The sequence below is a fragment of the Rattus norvegicus genome, chromosome 1 (assembly GCF_021556685.1).
Source record: "Rattus norvegicus strain SHRSP/BbbUtx chromosome 1, alternate assembly SHRSP_T2T, whole genome shotgun sequence".
Classification (NCBI taxonomy): Eukaryota; Metazoa; Chordata; class Mammalia; order Rodentia; family Muridae; genus Rattus; species Rattus norvegicus.
In genome coordinates, this window is record NC_141534.1 from 40,489,482 (window position 1) to 40,511,537 (window position 22,056).

The 22,056-nt window shown below is 35.7% G+C and overlaps 1 protein-coding gene across 7 annotated transcripts in view; it reads left to right on the top strand.

The window, feature by feature from the left end:
- The window catches only part of LOC120100090 (uncharacterized), a 60,482-nt gene extending 38,987 nt beyond the window's left edge, over nt 1-21,495 (top strand). For 2 of the 7 annotated variants that reach the window (XR_015645042.1, XR_015645046.1), the window contains 7 exons: nt 200-353; nt 3,803-4,039; nt 10,512-10,648; nt 12,018-12,121; nt 13,071-13,180; nt 20,305-20,542; nt 21,303-21,494. Coding sequence is in view for 3 of the 7 variants with exons in the window: in XM_087598292.1 (XP_087454418.1) it covers nt 200-353; nt 3,803-3,907 (259 nt within the window). In the remaining 4 variants the exon portion in view is untranslated. Of the gene's footprint in view, nt 1-199; nt 354-3,802; nt 4,040-10,489; nt 10,649-12,017; nt 12,122-13,070; nt 13,181-20,304; nt 20,543-21,302 lie in introns of all 7 variants that reach the window. The other 5 variants (XM_087598292.1, XM_087598284.1, XR_015645043.1 and 2 more) reach the window with 3 other exon arrangements.
- Nucleotides 21,496-22,056: the final 561 nt, after the last annotated feature.

The following is a 22,056-nucleotide window of genomic DNA, read 5'->3' on the forward strand; positions in this document are numbered from 1 at the left end:
GAAAAATGTCTGCTGGCATCTTCTGATTCTGGTCAGCTAGCTTCCTTATAAAAGTCAGGACCCCTGCCCAGGCATACCTCTGTCCACAATGGGTTAACCCTTCCTCTAGCAATTAGCACATAAGAACACGATCTCCTGACATACCAATGGACCAAACTGACTGCAGTCATTCCTCAACTGAAGCTCCCTCTTCTTCCAGATGTGTCAAGTTGATAACCAAGCGTAGCTATCACAATTGCCCAGCTTTCAACTCCACTCATTCTCTGGAGCTCCACGAAGAAAACCTAGGGTTTATTATTTTCTTCCCTCAGATCATATTTCTTCTAACTCTTGGGAGTGACGTCTTAAGAAAGGTAAGAGGATCTGAAATTTGCCTTTGGGAACAAAAGTCTAATTATTATTCAGTAATTGGGAATACTTTACAAAGATGATTTCTCTAACAGGAAACCCTAGGATTGCATTCTTATGGAGTGGAGTAGAATATGTATTGATCTATTTCAGGAAGATTTGGGAAGGGAGATTTTTAATGTAGTTTATTTAAAGTAAGTTAATCATTTCTTTCTACTGTTCTTTCCTTCTTTCTTCTTAGATATTGATTTAGATATTGATGTTTTAGCCAACAATAATCTGTACATATAATGGTAATCCAAGAAGGCTAGAGTGAAATTTTAAAAGATCTGGATTACCTAGGTTTTGTTTGTTTTTTCCATTGTAGCCCTATTTTTGGAGTATAGAATAGTTGTGTTTCACAGTGGTGAGACCATGATATTACTAAATATTCACATCATGTGAATTGCTGGTCATAGTAAAGCACATTGCATATATATATGTGTGTGTGTGTGTGTGTGTGTGTGTGTGTGTGTGTATACATATGTGTGTGTGAGTGTGTGTATGAGTGTGTGTTTGCATGAGTACATATACGTGTAAGTGTACTTGTACATGTGCATGTATTTGTATATGTATATGTATATACATATGTAATGATGCATAATTGGTGTATATTATTTTGTATGCTTTCCATTATTTTAGCACTAATCTATTTCAGGTACAGTTTTATGATCCTCAGGTATACTGTAGCTGTTAATTTTATAATAAACACATATACATCAATATTCTTCACTCATTTGTTTACTTTATATCCTGATTGCAGTCCCTTCCTCCAAGTCCCATCTTTACAACCTGTTTTTCCCTCCATTCTTCTTTACCTCAGTAGTGTAGACCTTCCATTGACACCAGCCCACTCTCATACATCAGTTCACAACAGGAATAAGTGAATCACCTTCCACTAAAGCCATACAAAGCAGCCCAGATAAAAGAAAGCAATCCAGTTGTAGACTACAGAGTCAGAGCCATCTGCATACTGGCTAGGGGACATATGTGTGTGTGTGTGTGAGTGTGTGTATGAGTGTGAGTTTGCATGTGTACATACAACTGGTAGGGGACATAACTGAAGATCAAGCTGCATATCTACTACATACATATAGGGGCCCTAGATCCTGCTGCTGGAGCATATGATGGGGGAGATCCTGCAGATTCAAAGCTGAAGGATCACAATGATTAAAGGCTACAGCAAGATACCAGGATATAGAGGGAGAGGCATCTCCAGGACGTTCCAGTATTGAGAGTATAGTAAAATACAGAGAGCTTAAACCAGACTTACTTCACTATACATTTGCAAGAAAATCTGTTTGGACAAGAGGGTATAATGTGTGACCACTTATGGCACAACACATCTCACACACTGTATTTTTAATTTTTTTTTATTTTAGTTTAATTTTTTTAAATTAAATTTAAATTTTTATTTAATTTTAATTTTTGAAATTTAGTGAGGGGGGATTGTTTCCAAGGGATATAAGGAAGGATTGAAAAATGAAATGAGAGTTACTTGGTAGCATGATTAGAAATTTCAGAGAATTAATAAAGGACATATATTTTGAAAAGGATAAAAGATAAAGAAAATGTAAATATGACAGAAAGCAAGGTACATGTTAACTAGTAGCTCCCAGGTATTAGGTCCACAGGAAAGAAGATATCATGATGTTACTCACAATGGAGGATGATAGCCCAAGGGATAGCTTGAATAAGATTCTTGCTCAGGACTGTACTTGGCTTAAACTAGAAACATAGCTTTTTTAGTTAATTTCTAATTACCAAGGTACTGGAAACCTAAAATCCAAGACTATATCAAACTGCATGTTTAGTCCAAATGAAACAATAAAATGTATTTTTCACTCTTAATAACTATTAAAGATTCTTCCTTTATGGACAGTTCTTTTCAAATATTCTTTTGTATGGTCAAGTATGAAAGCAAAGAAGCAAAACTATCCTGTACAATCTGCATATAAAATAAAACTATCATGTGCAGGGCTGCTCAAAAATAAACTGAGGTGCATGCTGAGAAGAAACATATGTGATGAATAGAGTTTGCCTAACCTAAGTCATCATCTCAGAAGAAAAGTAACTTACCAGTGTTGTTCAATTTAGGAAGTGTCATAATTTTCAACAATTGCTGTGACAAAACACTGATGAAAAGCAACTAATGGAAGACAGGTTACACTCCACAATATACTTGCAGTTACCAGTTAAATACTGAGAAATGTCAGAGCCAAAAATAAAACAGGGAGGCAAGAACTGAAGCAGAAGCCTAGTAGGAGCACTGCCTCCTGCCTTGTATCTCATATCTTTCTTTTTCTGACTAATAACTCAAGGGTGGCACCATCCTGGAGATCTGGGCCCTACAAATTCCAAGGTCAATCAGGACAATATCCCTTAGGCTTCACTATACAATAGGTCCATCTGATGGAAGCATTTTCTCAATTAAGACTCCCTCTTCTTACCAACTTCTCTCAGTCACATTTCTATTGCCTTAATAAAACATCAGGATTTGAAAGACCAACCAAAGAGTGCACATGGGGGAACCATGCCTCCAGCTGGATATGTAGCAGAGGATTGTCTTATTTGGCATCACTAGGAGGGGAGCTGCTTAGTCCTGAGGGGCTTGATGGCCTAGAGTAAGGGAATGCTAGGTTGTTGAGGCAGGAGTGTGTGGTCAAGTGAGAGAAAACTGCAATAGAGGCAGGGGAGGAGATATAGGATTTGTGGAAGGGAACTGTGAAGGGGGATAAGGTTTGAAATGTAAATGATTGAAATAAATAATAAAAAATAAAACTACATGACCAGGGAAACTTATTGAAGTAGGTGGTTATTTGGGACCTACAAATGCTGAGCGAGTATAGCACCTCAGTGTCATGACAGAGGAGCACAACTACAGAAAAGAAGAAAAAACAAACAGGAAGCTGAGACCTGATGGTTCTTATCTTGGGAAGCAAAAATGTAGCAGAGAAAGTACATTGAAAATGGGCACCTACCTTTTGTAACTACAAATTCTAAGCAGTGGCACTCTTCACCAGGCAGACCAAGGCACCAGAAAATTGTCAATGAGAGGGTATTGCGATGCCTGGAACTAGAGAGGCATCCCATTCAAAACATCACAATAAACAGCTACCCCCACCCACACACAAAAGAGTAACACACAGCAGTCATTAATTTGGTACACTCACAGTTTTTTGCAGCATATCAGTTCTGAAATGTTGCTTTGGTTAAGTAGTTCTTCTGTTCTTTGCAATATGCATGAAATTTTAACAAGTTGTATAAAAATGCAAAAGACTTAGAGTCTCCATTTCGAGACTTCATTGCATGGGTTCCTATCTGTAATCTTCCTCCTAGTATTTCTTTTCATTTTTAAATTTATTTTGTAAACTATGTGAAATGACAATCTTGTTTTTGCCTTGTGGTGTTACAGATGTCTCTTATACAAATTATGATTGACAACTATGATCAAATATTTGGAAATGATGATATATTTAGTAAACACACTGACAAAAGGTCTGAAGACTTAAAGACATAAAAAGAATCAATAAATTATTCTAGAAATTCTCCTATTATGACAAAGCCATAGCTGGCCACAACTGGAAAACCAATGATATTGATGAAAAATTTAATATTTCATATGCTGCACTGCAGGAAGAAGGTCCTACAGGTAAGACAAGATATATTTATTCATCAAATGAATGGAATCATTTGATCAAATTATTTCATGATGTCATAAATTTGTGTATATCAGAGAATCTTTGGGACCCAAAATGATTATTTGAGAGAGTATGGGAAAAGTTTTTAAACATCATATATATATATATATATATATATATATATATATATATATATATATATATATATGTGTGTGTGTGTGTGTGTGTGTGTGTGTGTGTGTGTATACACACATATATATATGTACTCATATACTGAAATACATCTGGATACATCATTCAGGTATGTATGACACATTCTTTATTTAGAGTATCCACCAATATTGTCTGCTATATTTTACCCCCTTTCTTCCCATGGTCCTTAAGTTAGAGAATTTCTTGCATATGAAATTATTATTTTTGATAAGATCATTTAGAAACATTGATTTGATTTAAAAATTGATTAAACATTCTGCAAGATTAAGCCCTGTATCACTGTCAACATGCTTTGGTTTCCTAGCACAAAAATACTAATGTTTGTTTAATTTCCTATGAGAAACAATATTTGTCAAAATCTTATCATTGGTAAAAATAGTTGCACAGGATCCACTACAAAACCTATGAGAGGTATGATAAAGAGGTTAAACTCACCTGATTATCAGGTGGTAGCACACAAATTCAAATACATTTTTTTAACTGAAGTAATTCTTTCTAAAGAGTTAAGAAAATACACCCAAATATTACCCTTATCTTAAGTGATGTGAATCTATCATCTGAGAATATTTCTCTAATGATGACACTTTATGTTTCATTTAGTAGGACAACACACAACAACTACCACATATAAGTGGTAGTGGATGATTTAAGAAGGTCTAAGGTCAATGTATTTTAATGCTCCCTTCTACCTCCCATTTAATCATATTAGAAGAATTATTCCAAGATCCTATGTTAGTTTTATATTTCACTGTATTAGTTACAAATAGTTTCCACTCACTGTACTTATTTTATGCTGCATATTTCATATTGTTTGCTATTATAACAAATGTTATTGAATTGGGTTATTGCTTACACTCCAATGTGCCTTGTTCATGGTCCTACACAGTCTTTGGAAAAATTTTCAGTCTCTGCCTCTACAGCCCAGTTATAATACTAATTTTTCCACCTCAGTTACCAATGTGTGGCCAGAAGCTAATGACACTGAATAATCCCTCAGAATTCTGCATAGAATCCCGTGCCATAGAAAGTTATTAATAAAATTCCATTAACAATCAAAATTAATCATCACACATGATGAACTTAGAGGTGGATCATGGTTTTAGAATATACAAAATGACCTGAAAAGATAATCCAGTGTCTAAAGCAATTGAGATTTAGACTTTGTGACATGATTTTGGGTCATCAAAACATACATTAAAAAACAAACAAAAGTAGGTATTGTAGCACAATCATCTCTAAACGAGAAGTTTCTACCTGAATAAAGATGGCAGTCAGATACAGTAACAGAAGCTTATTGGACATATATTTCTGACATATTGTTCAGTAATGATCAAAAGGTACTCTCCCCCCCCAAAAAAAAGAGACAGAGAGAAAGACCAATACTGGAGGCTCCTCATATGTTAATAAGCTCAAAGCTCTAATTAATCTCTAAATATATATCACCAATGATGTGATCTGCATGAGTTTTACACACACACACACACACACACACACACACACACACACACACATGCATGCATTATGTACACTGAGAAATGCACAGAAGCATACAGCATATTTGTTGTATCTCTCTTCATCACCTGAGGCCTCAACATGAAATATTGTTTATTCATGGTTTGTCTATCTTAAAAGTGTCTGTAATCCAAATTTGAGAAATGGAAATCTTAGAGAAAACCTCCAATAAAGAAATTGATTATTTCCATATTTGCTGTTCTTGGTCTTTCTTGAACTCCCATTACTATAAGTTTACAATGTTTTCATTTATTACTAGTATTATTTTAAATTTTTATCAAAAATTGTATTATAGCACAGTAGCCTGACTTTTCTCCCTTAAGTCCATCACAGTCACTGTACTTTCATACTCATTTCAATATTGTTTTGTACATGTTTATATATATATGTTTGTAGGTATATATTTATCTTTACAAATATGAATATTACTTGAGTTCATTTTGTTCTGTTTGTGAATATGGTTTCCATGATATACAGTGTGTATTAGACAATCCATATGCAGGTCATTTCTGGAAAAATTAATATTCTGTCAGTCATAATTAGCTGCCTAATTTGACAGCTGCCTAACTTTTGACAAGCGAAATTTTGACCACTGCCTTAACACTGCATTGACGTTGCTATTATTGTGATTTTGCACCTATTTTTATGAGAGGCAATTTCAAAACAGACTTTCAAGTATGCTGGGTCTTACAGTGTTTTTAAGCCCTCTTCTACAATGGTCCCTGAGCTACAGTGCATTTAGCTCTAATGTACATGTATTCACTGGTGCTGGATTTTTCGTAATGCAATTATCTCTTCATTGTGTCCAAGTTTTTGTTTTCTGTAATGGTCTCCATTTTCTATACAAAGAGGCTTCTTTGGTGTAGGATGATGACCCCAATTGTTGGTACATATAAGACTAATATTTAAATGCTGTAAGGAATGTCACTAATTTATTAAATTAATGTCATCAATTTTAAAGTTTATGACCAAACTAGCTACATAAATCGGACTAGATTTCTAGCTCCAGCCATGATTTCAATCCTGGTGAGAGAAATTCTACAAATTGTTAAAGTACTTCCTGTGGCTTTCCCCCAAAATATGGATGTGTCAGGTAGCGCTTGGATTTCTCTCAAGGTTGGTGGCTTGAGTGCCAGTTGCCAAATAAATCTTACAAGGTATCTCAGCAATCTACCTGGATATGTCTTAGAAGCCTCTGGTTTAAGTCAAAGTTCTAAGGTAGATAAAACAGTAGGCAAGTTGACACGTTAGGGAAGCAATTGATAGTTGTACCCACCTGTAACACCTATAAAGTACGATGATAGCCAGTATGGCAAGATAGCAGAATAGGTTCAATAAGTGACACTAACAGCTCAGTTCAAAACAACTGTTCTTTGATTAGACTTAAATGTATTTTCTTTACCGTAGAATTGAACATGATTCTGGGTCTTTCATTTGGTTTCTCAGAAAAAAATATTATTCCTAAGTATGCTTTTAAAGTTCAACATTTGGTATCTTGTTTATTTCTCTTTAGGATCATCCGTGCAGGTCCTTTGACTTGTCCAAGTCACACATTTTCACTCCTCTGACAAGATAAATTCATTTTCCTAAAGTAATATGATATAAATGTTATATAAATATACAATTCCTTCTTTTTGGTTACTTTAGTTTTCTTCTTTCCACATCTGCAAGTAGCCTTAATTGACAATAGTCTAAAACATCAAAAGTTGAAATTTCTAGCAATAAGACTGCTTACCATATTGAGTTAATTGAAGAATATTTAACAGTGAGTGCCTTATGTCTGCAAGGATGATAATGATTCTATCACCTAGAATTTCCTTATAGTGTGTGCTGCCCCTCATCAAGTTATTTTTGAAATATTATGGTACCAATGGCTTCCTTTGCTGATCTTGGTCATACTCAATTTACTCTTGTTTCATACAGCATATGTAAACAAATAAGATAATATTAAAACTGCATATGACCAAGGGGACATATATTAGAAATGCAGAATTCAAAGTATGTCTTTTTGAAAATCATATGATAGTAAACATAAGTGAGCCTAAATATTCCAGAAGAATAATCAGATATCTTGTAAATTCTTTCAAAAGTAGCAACATACAAGATTAACGCACAAAGTGAGTACTCCTTCTTTGTAAAAATCACAAACTTACTGAAAAGTAAATCAATGAAAACCTGTCATTAACAGTAACTTTTAACAGTATTAAGTTTCTTGGGAAAATTCTATCCAAGAAATAAAAGGCTTTTGTGATTAAAAAAACAAAGCCAAAAACAAAAGAAAAAATGAAAAAGAAATTCAACCCAAAACAAAACAAAATGTCTTATAAATTGAACAGATATCAGATAATGGAAAGATTCCCACATGTTTATGAATCAGTTAGATTTAAACAGTAAAAATTCTAGACCATCCTGTAGTAACATTTTGATTTTATCCTTTGAAAGCTTGATAAAATTTATAACACTCTTGATGTTTTTAGGAGAAATAATATTGTAGAAGTGATTTTTTAAACTTCTTTCCTCCCAGTCTTCTGCCATGTTCCCTTGACCTCACCCATAAAGCCTCACCAACATCACTTCCTAAACATTAACTGAACAAGGCAACACCAATGAACATGGAAAACTAAATGGCACCTGAAACCTAGACAAAGTAATATAGTCAATTGCATCGTAAACACAAGTATGCGATTTTATCTAAAACAAGTGTATTTTGTGGATGCAGGAGAATGATGAAACCTGCTTTCTGACCCAAACTGATAGTCTGTATATTATTGGTGTGAGACAGTTAATGCTTAGAGTTATTAATGAGCAGTATTTATGGGTCTTTGTTATTTTTTTTGTTGACACATACTTTTCCCCCTCTTTTTCGAATGACTACAGGGTTATTTATCATTTCTGTCCTCTTGTGTATATGTACGTTATCTTCAGCCTGCTGTTTGCCTTTTGTAGACCAAGATTGATGATGAGAAATGACTTAGTGGTGCTTAAACTATGTAATGTTTCTCCTCTTCTGTTGATATGAATGATGATTTTGCTCAGTAATAAAGTCTAGGCTAGTATCTGTATTCTTTGAAAACATGGAGAACGTTGATGCAGGCCCACTATATTTTAGAATATCCATTGTAAATTCAGGTATTAGTCTAATGTAGTTAACGTTATGTGTGACTTTGTCTTTTTCATTCATAGCTTTTCGTATTTTTATTTCTATGTTCAGTTAGCCTTTGACTATTATGTGCCTACTTGATGTTTTCTATGCTTCTAGTACTTTAACACATATCTCTTTTTGATTTGGTGTGATAAATGCAAAGGATATACAAGGTTAAAGAGAGTTCAGTTTCAAAAATGATTTCCCTTCTTTCTTATATGCAGAGAAACAGAAAGGCTATATATATACATACCAAGCCACCAGTTTATTCTGATCCAACACCACCAAGAAAAAAATGCTTATTTGGCAAAAATCTTACAAGCATTTATGTCGACAGAAAGCTGCCTGCTCCAAAACTTGTATCATTTTGGCTTTCTATAGCACCTTTCTCCTCAGTAAGCTATTTAATCAAACTGAGGAATGTTCAGATAACCGATCTATGAGAGTAAGATCATTTTAAAACAGAAATAAGTTCTACTGTATTTTGAATAATGTAATTGAAAGAAAAAGAGAAGAAATACCATTCCCATGTTTTGCACTGACTGCATCAAAGATTCAAACCCACCAGTATGTTGGAGAAAATAATTCTATGCAAGTGCCCCACTAATTACCCAACTGTAAAGTCTTGCAGCTTCTTTATGACTCCACATATCTCTAGAATCTCCCTTAATATCATTGCCTCTGAAATTACTCAATACTTAAAAATATCTGTAGGCTTTTCCTTTAAATGATCAATGAATTAGATGAAAACACTGGTTTTTTTATATATATATTGACATCATTTATCCTAGTGGACTATATTTAAATGCCATCTAATATGGCTTAATCTTTTTTAAATGAGTGATTAAACTACTTTGGAAACATATCTTTAGTATCCAACATCTCTTTTAGCACTATAGCTGTGATAGGAATTTATGCTGTTTGTGAAGAAATTTATCCTGTCTGACACATGAGCATTACTGCCAATTTCTTAGGTATTTTAGAGAAGAATTTTCTGGTAACCTTGTTTGTATTCGTGTAATCAATTTAAAGTGGAGTAAACCCATGCATGGTAGTCATGTTTACAGAGTAAATTATGGAAGAATGATAGAAATATGCTTGGTTTTTTAAATGTGAAAGCATCTGTAGACATAGTTGAAATTAAGAAGTCACAGAATAAGGATATAAAAGTCTCAGAAATATGGTGAAAAAATATTTCTTCAAAACACAAAAGTTAGGATTCATAATACATGCCAGGACAAACAGTAAGTAAAATAGTGAGTTGATCTCTGGAAGGGAAATGTCCCAACATTTACTTAAGATGCCAGGCTTGAGAAAGATATTGATAGAAGGAAACACAAAGTAATAGAGGCCTATTCACCACAATGCTTTGGGAAACAGAAGTCCCAACAAAACCATGATGTTACAAATTGGGGAAAAATGGATTAGGGAAGAAAATGTATTTGGAAGCTAAAACAGAAAAAAAGTTCAATGACTACTTTATTCCTCTCAGTTATAGCTGTGCATCCAAAACTGTCCTTGCTTAGGTTCACAATAAAAGACATATTTGTGCTTCAGGTGTGGAGCTCTAATACTACATCCTTATCCCACACAGGATATGTTATCCATAATTTCAGGTAAAGGACGAGAATCAGATCACATATTTGAAATTCTACCTGAAAATTCACATTGGTGCCTCAGAGAGAGGAATGACAGTGAACAACTCATTGAATGGATTAAAGAATTCATGCTTGTAATACCATCTGTCATGAAGGTAAGGAAGGTTTTCATGTCACCAACATTAAGCATCCCTCTAGAGATGCATATGTGCTTTCTGTCCTTAAGATTACATGAGGATGACTGTTTCTAAGAACTATGGACACGTGACCTCTTGATAAGAGGCATGGCAGGTAAAAGTCTGACAAACCCAAAGATTGATCATAAAGACACAGGTGAAGAACTTCTGTTGGAAGTTAACATCCTCATATATCAGATGGGCTTTAGTTGGGCATTATAAATATTCCCACTGATTTCACCTCTGAACATACCCTGTGAATTAATAGCTGAACAAGTTATAATGGTGGTAAAAATATGCTTTATCAAATGAATGTATTAAATAATACTTACCAAAAAAATATCCTTCAAAAATAACAGTTCAAATTGACAAGTCCAACACTCACCTACAATAGGCTATCAATGTTGAATATTACCCTCTGTCTTGTATATACAAGAAGTCGTTTTCCTTCTCAATCAAAAAATAATCCAGCACTTTCACTTTTGCCAGATATTGCCATTCTAATTCCATGACAAATATTCAAGTATTAGCCTAACCTACTTTTAACTTGTCTAACACACTAACACTCCTAACTTGCCAGGGAGCTGCAGTGACTCTAGAGCAATTTTCATTGTTTTTTTTTTAACTTGGTCCATGATCTGATTTCACCTTTCTGAAGTCTGTGAAGCTATGGCCCAGACATAAATAGTAAAAATAATGCTCTGGGATTAACTATGCTTACTAACATTAGGCAAAGGTATTGAATGATCCTTCCTTGGCCTTTGAGCTTGCCAAGTGTGTCTGATTCTCATTGCCAGAAACTTAAGACCTTACTGAAGTTAGCCATGTGTATTCAAAGCAATTTACAGGTACAAGGGCACCTGGGATTCTTCCATTTTTATGGCTTGCTATCCTTAGTACAACATGAAAGTTCATTGTTGTATTTCATGCAAAAGACAGTTTCTGTTCTTCAAACAATCTGATGCTTACAACTAAACTTAAATAGTTGAATATTTATAAATTTTAAGAAAAAGACATGAAACTGTGAGACCTTCTCACATGGAAAATAAGTAAGCTTCACCACTATTCCTGCTGGGTCTGTAAGCAAGGTGTACTTGTATACAACAGCTTTACGCTGTGTGAGCCTAAAGTACAGATTCAACAATTATACAGTCAGGATGAGTTAATTTTGGGTGCTGTCATTTTTTGATAGTGGCCTATTCCAAGAAGAGGACTTTGGTTTTGGTTTGATTGTTTTGGTGGATTTTTAAGCCATCATCGTCGTCATCGTTGTTGTCATCATTTTACATTTTTTTGTTTGTTCAATTTATGTCTTGTACGCTTCCCCCTACCTATTCTCCCCTCACAGGGTCTCTCTCATTCCCTGAGCTGAATTGGGACACTTGGGTTGTCCTTCTACCCAGGCACATCAACTCTCTTCAGGTTTAGCACATCTTCTCCCCCTAAGGCCAGGTAAGGACAGGTTTTCACAGTCAACAGCTTACAGATAGCCCCTGCTCCACATGTTGGGGGACCCACAAGGAGACTAAGCTTTACATTTGCTAGAAATTGTGCAGTAGGTCATGCTGCAGCTTCTGCAGGATTTTTAGATGTTAATTCAGCCTTTGACAGCTCCAAGTGGTGCTGCTTAGTTGATTCTGTAGCTCTTCCTGTGGAGTTCCTATCTCCTCCAGGTCATGGAATCTCTCCCCCATTTCTTCCATACAAGCCCTTGATTGATCCATAAGATCCAATTTTTGGCTGTGGCTCTACATAGCCTGTTTCAGTCAGCAGCTGGGTGGTGCCTCTCAGAGGGCAGTTATGATAGGTTCCTGTCTGGATATTCCACATAGCATCTGGCGTTTTTCAAGGCAGAGAGAGCTTTAGGCTGGGAAGTGGAGTGCAGATCTATAATTGCAAGTCATGGTGTGGACTAGAAGTCAGGAGAGGCAATTTGAACAGACCATAGGTTTGTTTCATTGCTATAGCAACTAGGACACTGCTTCATTGATTCTAGTCTTAGGGAAGAAAACACAAGATCCTGCATATAGGTTCCACATTTGATCCAAGATTCTGGGGAGATAGAAGTTTGGGAGTCTTTTATGTAATATGCTTTCAACCAATGATTCTCAGCCATCCTAATACTGTAACACTAATATATTTCCTTATGGTTTGATAATTACTAACCATTACATCATTTTGCTGCTTTATCACAATTAAAATTTTGCTATTGGTAAGAATTATAAAGAAAAATGGAGAGAATATATGACATGGAAGATATATGATATGTGAACCCCTAATGGATTTTAACTCCCAAGTTGAGAATCACTGGTATAAACTGCTAATTTTAAACAAAAATGCTTTTCATGTTCTTTCTAAAATGTACATTGACCATCACTTTTTTATTTTCATTTAAAAAAAGGACTTCATTGCAAACATTGAAGGAAGTTTACTTACTTCTGACTTACATGAGAATTGACTTAGCGTCCCAGATGAAGGAACTCTGGTTGGAAAAATTAATGCCATCCAAAGGTAATGATACAGAAAGCACTTGGGGAACTGTACCAATATAGAAGCAGTGTTTTTGTAAGGTCATAGGCTTGTGTTTACAGTATTATAAGCTGAAGTGATGTCCCATGCCAAGAGGTTTCCTTAGCACAGACACGTATTGTCACTTTTTAAACATGTTCATTTCTCAAACTAGAGTGTTGAACCATGTCTGTAATCCCACCTGGGTGTCTTCTCCTTTATAACTGTCACAGTTTAGAAGACAGCCTATGCAACACCTTGTGTGCAGGTCAGCGTACAGTATTGGTATAGTTCCTGTGTGAAACAAATTAAAAGAATACCTGTGTGTATAATACCTGTGGATTATTTGCATCCTAGTATTATTACCATGTTACTGTGAATATACCACATGCTAAATATATGTCATTGATTAGAACATGAAGCTATTACTGAATACTTCTTTTTTTTATTTAGAGAATACTTTATTAGTTTTTGTAATCAAACCCACGTAGATAAGACCTTACATATTTAATACAGTGCGTTACCCCTGTACAAATGGAAAAAACTTAAGTTCAACATTTCTAGACCAATATGGCTGTTAATTTCTGTACAGTGCCAACTCAACACAGTAAACGGGGATACTTTTTTCCAAAGTTGACAGCACAGCTAAAGTTTCCAAAAATTCAAATTATATATCTGTATATATATATTTATATTTATATAAAAAGACCAATAATAGCAGTGTGTTATGCATCAACAGCAGCAACAGCTTTTCCAGGTTCTGCAGTCATCTGAACAAAACTGTAGAGACATCCAGCACACTCCATTAAAAAAAAAAGTAAAAAAACAAAACCCCAGAAAACAGCACAGTTCTGTTACTCTTGTGGTACCTGGCACCATTTTTTTTAAATTAGCTTCTCAATCATCATCTGGAAAGAAAACATTCTGAGCAACATCATTAAAAACAGCTCTGATAAAGCACGGTCACTACTACGTATCATAAAGCAGGTACAAGCTATTTTACATCCACAGAGGTATGATACAGTACTGTCCTACATCTATAATACTAGAGGATAAAATTTAAAAGGCATTATTTGAGACTTGATTCTACTTTTCCAGCAGAGGGCCCAAAGGATGGTGTGTGACACAGCTTTGTAAAGAAACATACTCTAGACAGGATTTCCTTTCACTAGTGGCACAGTTCTAAGGATTCATTCTCTCCATGAATGTCAGCTAAGACCGTTATTAAAAAAATGAAATATCCCTAAAACAAAACCGTATAACTACCAGATTCACATGAAGATGACCTAGAGGAGACAAGCTGGACCTCACCTTACCAACAAGCTATCAAATCTGTTACGTTTAAACAGTGAGACCTCCAAGGAAGGAGATGCGTACTGAATACTTCTTTCTCAGATATAACTACCTCGAACAGTCTAGGTCAGGTATAGCTTTGACTTCTTTGAATCTTTTTTCTGTGCAATACTTCAGAGAATGATTTTATGTGTAACAGGAGCATTGAGCTCCACATGCTACCCATGCGCCATGCATCTCTGTCTTGCTGTAGTGAAGCTTTTATAATCGCATTGTGTAAGGTGACTAGAGTGCTTTCTGCTCTTTATATTCTAGAGTGTCACAAGAATGTTACATGGATTTATACTACATTAGATATTAAATGTGTCTCCACTCCATGTTGCTTGGGAAGATGGATTGATGTTTAATAACACTAGATGTTTTTATACACAGAACACACATGGTTTGCAACAATCTCATTCATTCTAATACCAATATCCCGACACCTTCCTCTGGCTTGTGTAGGAAGCAGTCAAATATCTATTACATAGAAAATCATTCATACTTTTAAAATGTTCCCATGATTTTATACAGTAAAATGATTCGCAGAAAATATTTTATGTAGTACTCTAGCTGTATATTATACTTCTTTTGAATTCTGGTTATACTATGAGTTGGTCTACAAAACATTTGCATGTTTTCTTCATAGTTAGTTTTGTAACTAACATTAGTTTTCAGATGGTCTAAAATAAAACTATCCCTTTTCTTTGTTTAGACTTCTACTGTAGATTCCTCAGGCAAACTTTCTCCTTCTAAAGCATCTCATTTGCGTATTAGTAATAATAAGAGACTCATCCACGAATAATTTAGACACTCACAGGTTATCTATCCGGATAGCTCCTTATGTTTTGTGGGATCAGACTACAAAGGACGCATGGTTTGGGAGTGATGTATCAAGAAAGGTAGGGGATCTGACTTTTGCCTTTGGGAACAAAATTCTCATTGTAATGCAGGAAGTAGGAACACTTTGGAAAGATCATTTCTGTAAAAGGAAACCCTAGGATTCCATTCTTCTAGAGTGGAGTGGAATATATATCGATCTGTTTCGGGAAGAAAGATGGTTAATGTAGTTTAAAATAAGTGAATCATTTCAGTCTTTCTTTTGTTCTTTCTTCATAGATATTGATTTTGGCCAACAGAATGTTTCACATATAATGGTAGTCAAAGAAGACTAGAGTGAAGTTTAAAATAATCCTATTTACCCAGGTTTTGCTTGTTTTTTTTTTCATTCCAGCCCTCTTTTTGGAGTATATAATAGTTGTGTTTCACAGTAATTAGACTTTTATATTATTAAATATTCACATCAAGTGAAATAATGGTCATATAAAAGTACATATCATATATATATATATGTATATATATATATATTTCATATGAGTGTGTGTGCATATTTGTGTGTGTGTGTATGTAGGTGACAAATTGGTGTATATTATTTTGTATACTTTCAATTACTTTACCACACTAATGTATTCAGGTGCAGTTTTAAGTTCCTCAGGTCTCAAGGACCTCCACATCAAACCAGATACACTCAAACTAATAGAAGAAAAAGTGGGGAAGCATCTCCAACACATGGGCACTGGAGAAAATTTCCTGAACAAAACACCAATGGCTTATGCTCTAAGACCCAGAATCGACAAATGGGATCTCATAAAACTGCAAGCGTGTGTAAGGCAAAGGACACTGTGGTTAGGACAAAATGGCAACCAACAGATTGGGAAAAGATCTTTACCAATCCTACAACAGATAGAAGGCTTATATCCAAAATATACAAAGAATTCAAGAAGTTAGACCGCAAGGAGACAAATAACCCAATTAAAAATGGGGTTCAGAGCTAAACAAAGATTTCACAGCTGAGAAATGCCAAATGGCTGAGAAACACCTAAGGAAATTTCAATTTTTAGTCATAAGGGAAATGCTAATCAAAACAACCCTGAGATTTCACCTCATACCAGTGAGAATGACTAAGATGAAAAACTCAGGTGACAGCAGATGCTGGTGAGGATGTGGAGAAAGAGGAACACTCCTCCATTGTTGGTGGGGTTGCAGACTGGTACAACCATTCTGGAAATCAGTCTGGAGGTTCCTCAGAAAATTGGACATTGAACAACCTGAGGACCCAGCTATATCTCTCTTGGGCATATACCCAAAAGATGCCCCAACGTATAACAAAGACACGTGCTCCACTACGTTCATAGCAGCCTTATTTATAATAGCCAGAAGCTGGAAAGAACCCAGATGCCCTTCAACAGAGGAATGGATACAGAAAATGTACAACATCTACACAATGGAATATTACTCAGCTATCAAAAACAATTACCCTATGAAGTTCATAGGCAAATGGAGGGAACTGGAAAATATCATCCTGTGTGAGGTAACCCAATCACAGAAAAACACACATGGTATGCACTCATTGATAAGTGGCTATTAACCCAAATGCTTGAATTACCCTAGATGCACAGAACACATGAAACTCAAGACCGATGATCAAAATGCGAATGCTTCACTCCTTCTTTAAAAGGGGAACAAGAATACCCTTGACAAGGAATAGGGAGGCAAAGATTAAAACAAAGGCAGAAGGAACACCCATTCAGAGCCTGCCACATATGTGGCCCATACATATACAGCCACCCAATTAGACAAGATGGATGGAGCAAAGAAGTGCAGACCGACAGGAGCCGGATGTAGATCTCTCCTGAGAGACACAGCCAGAATACAGCAAATACATAGGCGAATGCCAGCAGCAAACCACTGAACTGAGAAGGGGACTCCCATTAAAGGAATAAGAGAAAGGACTGGAAGAGCTTGAAGGGGCTCGAGACCCCATATGAACAACAATGCCAACCAACCAGATCTTCCAGGGACTAAGCCACTACCCAAAGACTATACATGGACTGACCCTGGGCTCCAACCTCATAGGCAGCAATGAATAGCCTAGTAAGAGCACCAGTGGTAGGGGAAACCCTTGTTCCTGCTAAGACGGAACCCCCAGTGAAAGTGACTCTTGGGGGAGGACTTTAATGGGGGGAGTATGGAGAGGGGAACACCTTTATTGAAGGGGAGGGGGAGCGGTTAGGAGGATGTTGGCCTGGAAACAGGGAAAGAAAATAACTATCGAAATGTAAATAAGAAATACTCAAGTTAATAAAGAAAAATATTTACTCACTAATTTATTTACTCTATATCCTGATTACAGTCCCTTTCTCCAAATCCCATGTTCATGACCCCTTCTTCCCTCCATTTTCCTTCATCTTAGTAGTGCAGAACTTCCATGAACACCAACTCACTCTCATACATCAATTCACAACAGGAATAAGTGCATCTCCTCCCATTGAAGCTAGACAAAGCAGCCCAGCTAAAAGAAAGCAATCAAGTGGTAGACAACAGAGTCAGAGCTAGCCCGCACACTAATACTTAGTGTACATACCTAAGATAAGCTGCACATCTGCTACATATATGTAGGGGGCCTAGATCCTGCTGCTGGAGCATATGAAGGGGGAGGTCCTGCAGATTCAAAGCTGAAGGATCACAAATGATTTAAAGGCTACAGCAAGATACCAGGATATACAAGGAGAGGCATGTCTGGGGGGCTCCGGCATTGATGGTGTAGCAAAATCCAGAGGGCTTGAAGCAGGCTAGTGACTTATTTCAATGTACATTTGCAAGTAGACCTGTTTGGACACAAGGGTATAATTTGTGACATAGTATAGCACAACACATCTCACAGACTGCATTTTTTAAAAGGATTTTAATTTTTTGTTTGATTTTTAATTTAACTTTAAAACTTTATTTAATTTTAATTTTTGAAGGTTTGCGAGGGGGATTGTTATGAAGAGATAGTTGGAAGGATTGAAAAATAAAATGAGAGTTACTTGTGAGCATGATGATGAATTTAAAGAGATTCAAAAACAGACATATATTTTGAAAAGGATAAAAAGGCAACAAAAGAGTAAAAAATGAAAGAAATCAGGGTACATTTTAACTAGTAGTTTCCAGGGATTAAGTGCACAGGAAGGACAAATTAGTGATGTCACACACATGAATAGTATTCTCACCCAGGACTCAACTTGGCTTGGACTAGAAACCTACCTTTTATAGGTAATTTCTTATTACCAAGCTCCTGGAAACGTAAAATCCAAGCCTGTATCAAAGCGCGTGTCCAAATGAAGGAACAAAATTCATTTTTCACTCTTAATAACTATTAGTGATTCTTCTGTTATGGACAGTTCTTTTCAAATATATTCTTTTGTATGGTCAAGCATGAAGAGAAACAAGCAAAACTATTCTGTACAAGCTGCATATAAAATATGACTATCTTGTGCAGGACTGCTCAAACATAAACTTAGCTGCATGCTGGTAAGAAATATGTGATGAGTAGAGTTGACTTGACCTAAGCCATCATCTCAGAAGAAAAGTAACTTATCAGTGTTGCTCAATTTAGGAAGTGTTATAATTTCTATGATTGCTGTGACAAAACACTGATAAAAAGCAACTTATGGAAGACAGGTTACACTCCATGATATACTTGGAGTTACTAGTTAACTCCTGAGAAATATCAGGGCCTAAACTGAAGCAGGGCAGGAACCTGGATTCAAGAACTGAAGTAGAAGCTGAGTAGGAGTTCTGCCTCTTGCCTTGTACCTCATATCTTTCATTTTCTGACTAATAGCTCAAGGGTGGCACCATCCTGGAGATCTGGGCCCTACAAATTCCAAGGTTAATCAGGACAATATCCCTTAGACTTCTCTATACATTAGGTCAATCTGATGGAGGCATTGTCTCCATTAAACTCCCTTATCTCACCAACTTCTTTTCTCAGGCACATTTGTTTTGCCTTAATAAAACATCAGGATCTAAAACACTAAATAAAGATTGCACATGAGGGAACCCGTGGCTCCAGCTGAATATGTAGCAGAGGATGGCCTTATTTAGCATCACTAGGAGGGAAGCTGCTTAGTCCTAAGGAAGCTTGATGACCCAGGGTTAGAGAATGCTAGGGTGTTGAGGCCAGAGTGTATAGGCGAGGGAGTGAGCACTGTTATAGAGGCAGGGGAAGGAATACAGGGTTTGTGGAGGTGAACTGTGAAGGGGGATAACATTTGAAATATAAATAAATAAAATAATCAATACAAAATAAAACAATATGACCAGGGAAACTTATTCAAGTAAGTGGTTCTTTGGGACTTAGGAATGCTGAGAGAGTATAGCACTCCAATGTCATGACAGAGGAGCATGTCTGCAGAAAGGGAAAAAAAAAAAACCAGCAAGCTGAAACCTAATGTCTCTTGTCTTGGGAAGCAAAAAAGTAGCAGAGAAAGTACACTGAAAACAGACACCTATATTTTATAATTCCAAATTATAGGCAATGGCATACTTTCATCAGGAGGGCCAAGGGACTTAAGCCACCAGAAAGTTGTCACAAAGAGGGTATTGCCATGCCTGGAACTAGAATGGCATCCCATTCAAAACATCCCAACAGAAATCCCCAATCCCCCCACCCCCTAAAAATGTCAACGAAAGACAGTCATTAATTAGATTCACTCACAGTGTTTGGGAGCACATCAGGTTTGAAATGTTGCTTTGGTTAAGTAGTTCTTCTATTCTTTGCAGTATGCCTTAAATTTTGACAAGTTTTGGTAAAATGCAGAGAACTTAGAGTCTCCATTTCAGAAACGTCATATCATGCATTCCTATCTGTGGCAACTGTTATTTTCCTCATAGTTTTGGATGTCATTTTTAAATTTCAATTTTGTAAACCATGTGAAATGACAATCTTGTTTTGCCTTGTGTTGTTACAGATGTCCATTATACAAATCATGATCGACAACTATTATCAAATATTTGGAAATGATGATATATTTAATAAACATATTGACAGAAGATCTGAGGATTTAAAGACTTGTGCAGATTCAATAAACTCTTCTGGCAAATCACCTATTATGAAAGAATTCCTAGCTGACCACAACAAGAAAACATGCGATAATAGTGAAAAATTAAAAATTTCATCCGTTGCTCTGCAGGAGAATGGTCCTACAGGTGATCGAAGATTTATTTAGTCATCAAATGAATGGAAGGATGACATCATTCACTTATTTCATAAATTTGTAAATATGAGAGCAGTTTTGGGCACAAAATGATATTAGAGTATGGAAAAACTTTTTAACTACCACTTTAATTAAATTATACTTAAATTTATGCTTATGTATATACAAACCAATATATATGTATATATAATTTATGTGTATACACACAAACAGACAGACACACACACGCACAATACTTGCGTACTATATATACCACATGTAAGTATGACAGACTATTTATTCAGCCTTTGTAAGAATCCCACAATATTGCCTCTCTTCCTATGGTCTTTAAGTCATAGAGGATTCATGCATATGAAATTATTATTTTTGATAAGATCATTTAGAAACAATCCATTAGAGATTCGGCATGTTTAAGTCCTGTACCACTGTCAACATGCTTTTTGATTTTAATGCAAAAATAATAATGTTTGTTTAATTTCCTACGAGAGACAATCTTGCCAAATGCTTAGCATTGGCATAAATATTAAAATGCATAGGATCCATTATAAAACCTATGTGAAGAAAGATAAAGAGGCTAAAACGCACCTGATTAATATGGTAGTACCACTCAAATTCCTATACATTGACAATGGAAGTAATTATTTGTATAGAGTTAAGAAAATATGCTGAAAGATTACTCTTATCTGAAGTGAAGTGAATCTATCATCTGAGAATGTTTGTCTAATAATAACATTTTATGTTTCATTTAACAGGACAGAACAGAACAACTACCACATATAAGTGGTAGAAGATGACTGAAGACATTATAAGGTCATTCTATTTTAATGTTCCCTTCTACCTTCCACTTAATCATAGCAGAACAATTATTACAACATCCTGTTTCAGCATTCATATGCTATCATAATAAATGTTAAAATAAATAAAAGTGTTATTGCTTACACTCCAATGTGCCTTGTTCATGATTCTCCATAGTCTTTGGAAAGTGGCATTTTTCTGTCTCTGCCTCTACAGCCCAGTTATAGTACTTGCTTTCCCACCTCAGTTTCTAAAGTGCAGCCAAAACTAAGGACATTAAATAATCCCTCAGAATTGTGCCCAGAATTCTGTGCCATACAAAGTTCTATATTAAATTCCATTACCAATCAAATTTAATCATCACACATGATGACGTTAGAGATTGATCACGGTTGTTAGATTATACAAAATGACCTGAAAAGATCAGTGCTTAAACAACTGAGATACAGGCTTTGTGACATGAATTTGGGTCGGCGAAACATACTTTAGAACACAAACAAAACTGAGTATTGTTGCACAAGCATCTCTAGACCAGAAGCTTCTACCTGGATGAAGGTGGGAGTTGGAGACAGTAGTTAACAGAAGCTTATTGGCCAGATATTCCTGACATGTTGTTCAGCAATGATCAAAAGAGACCTTGTGCGAAAAAAAAAAAAAAAACAAACTGAGAAAGACCAATACTGGATGTTCTTTTCAAATGTAAATAAACAT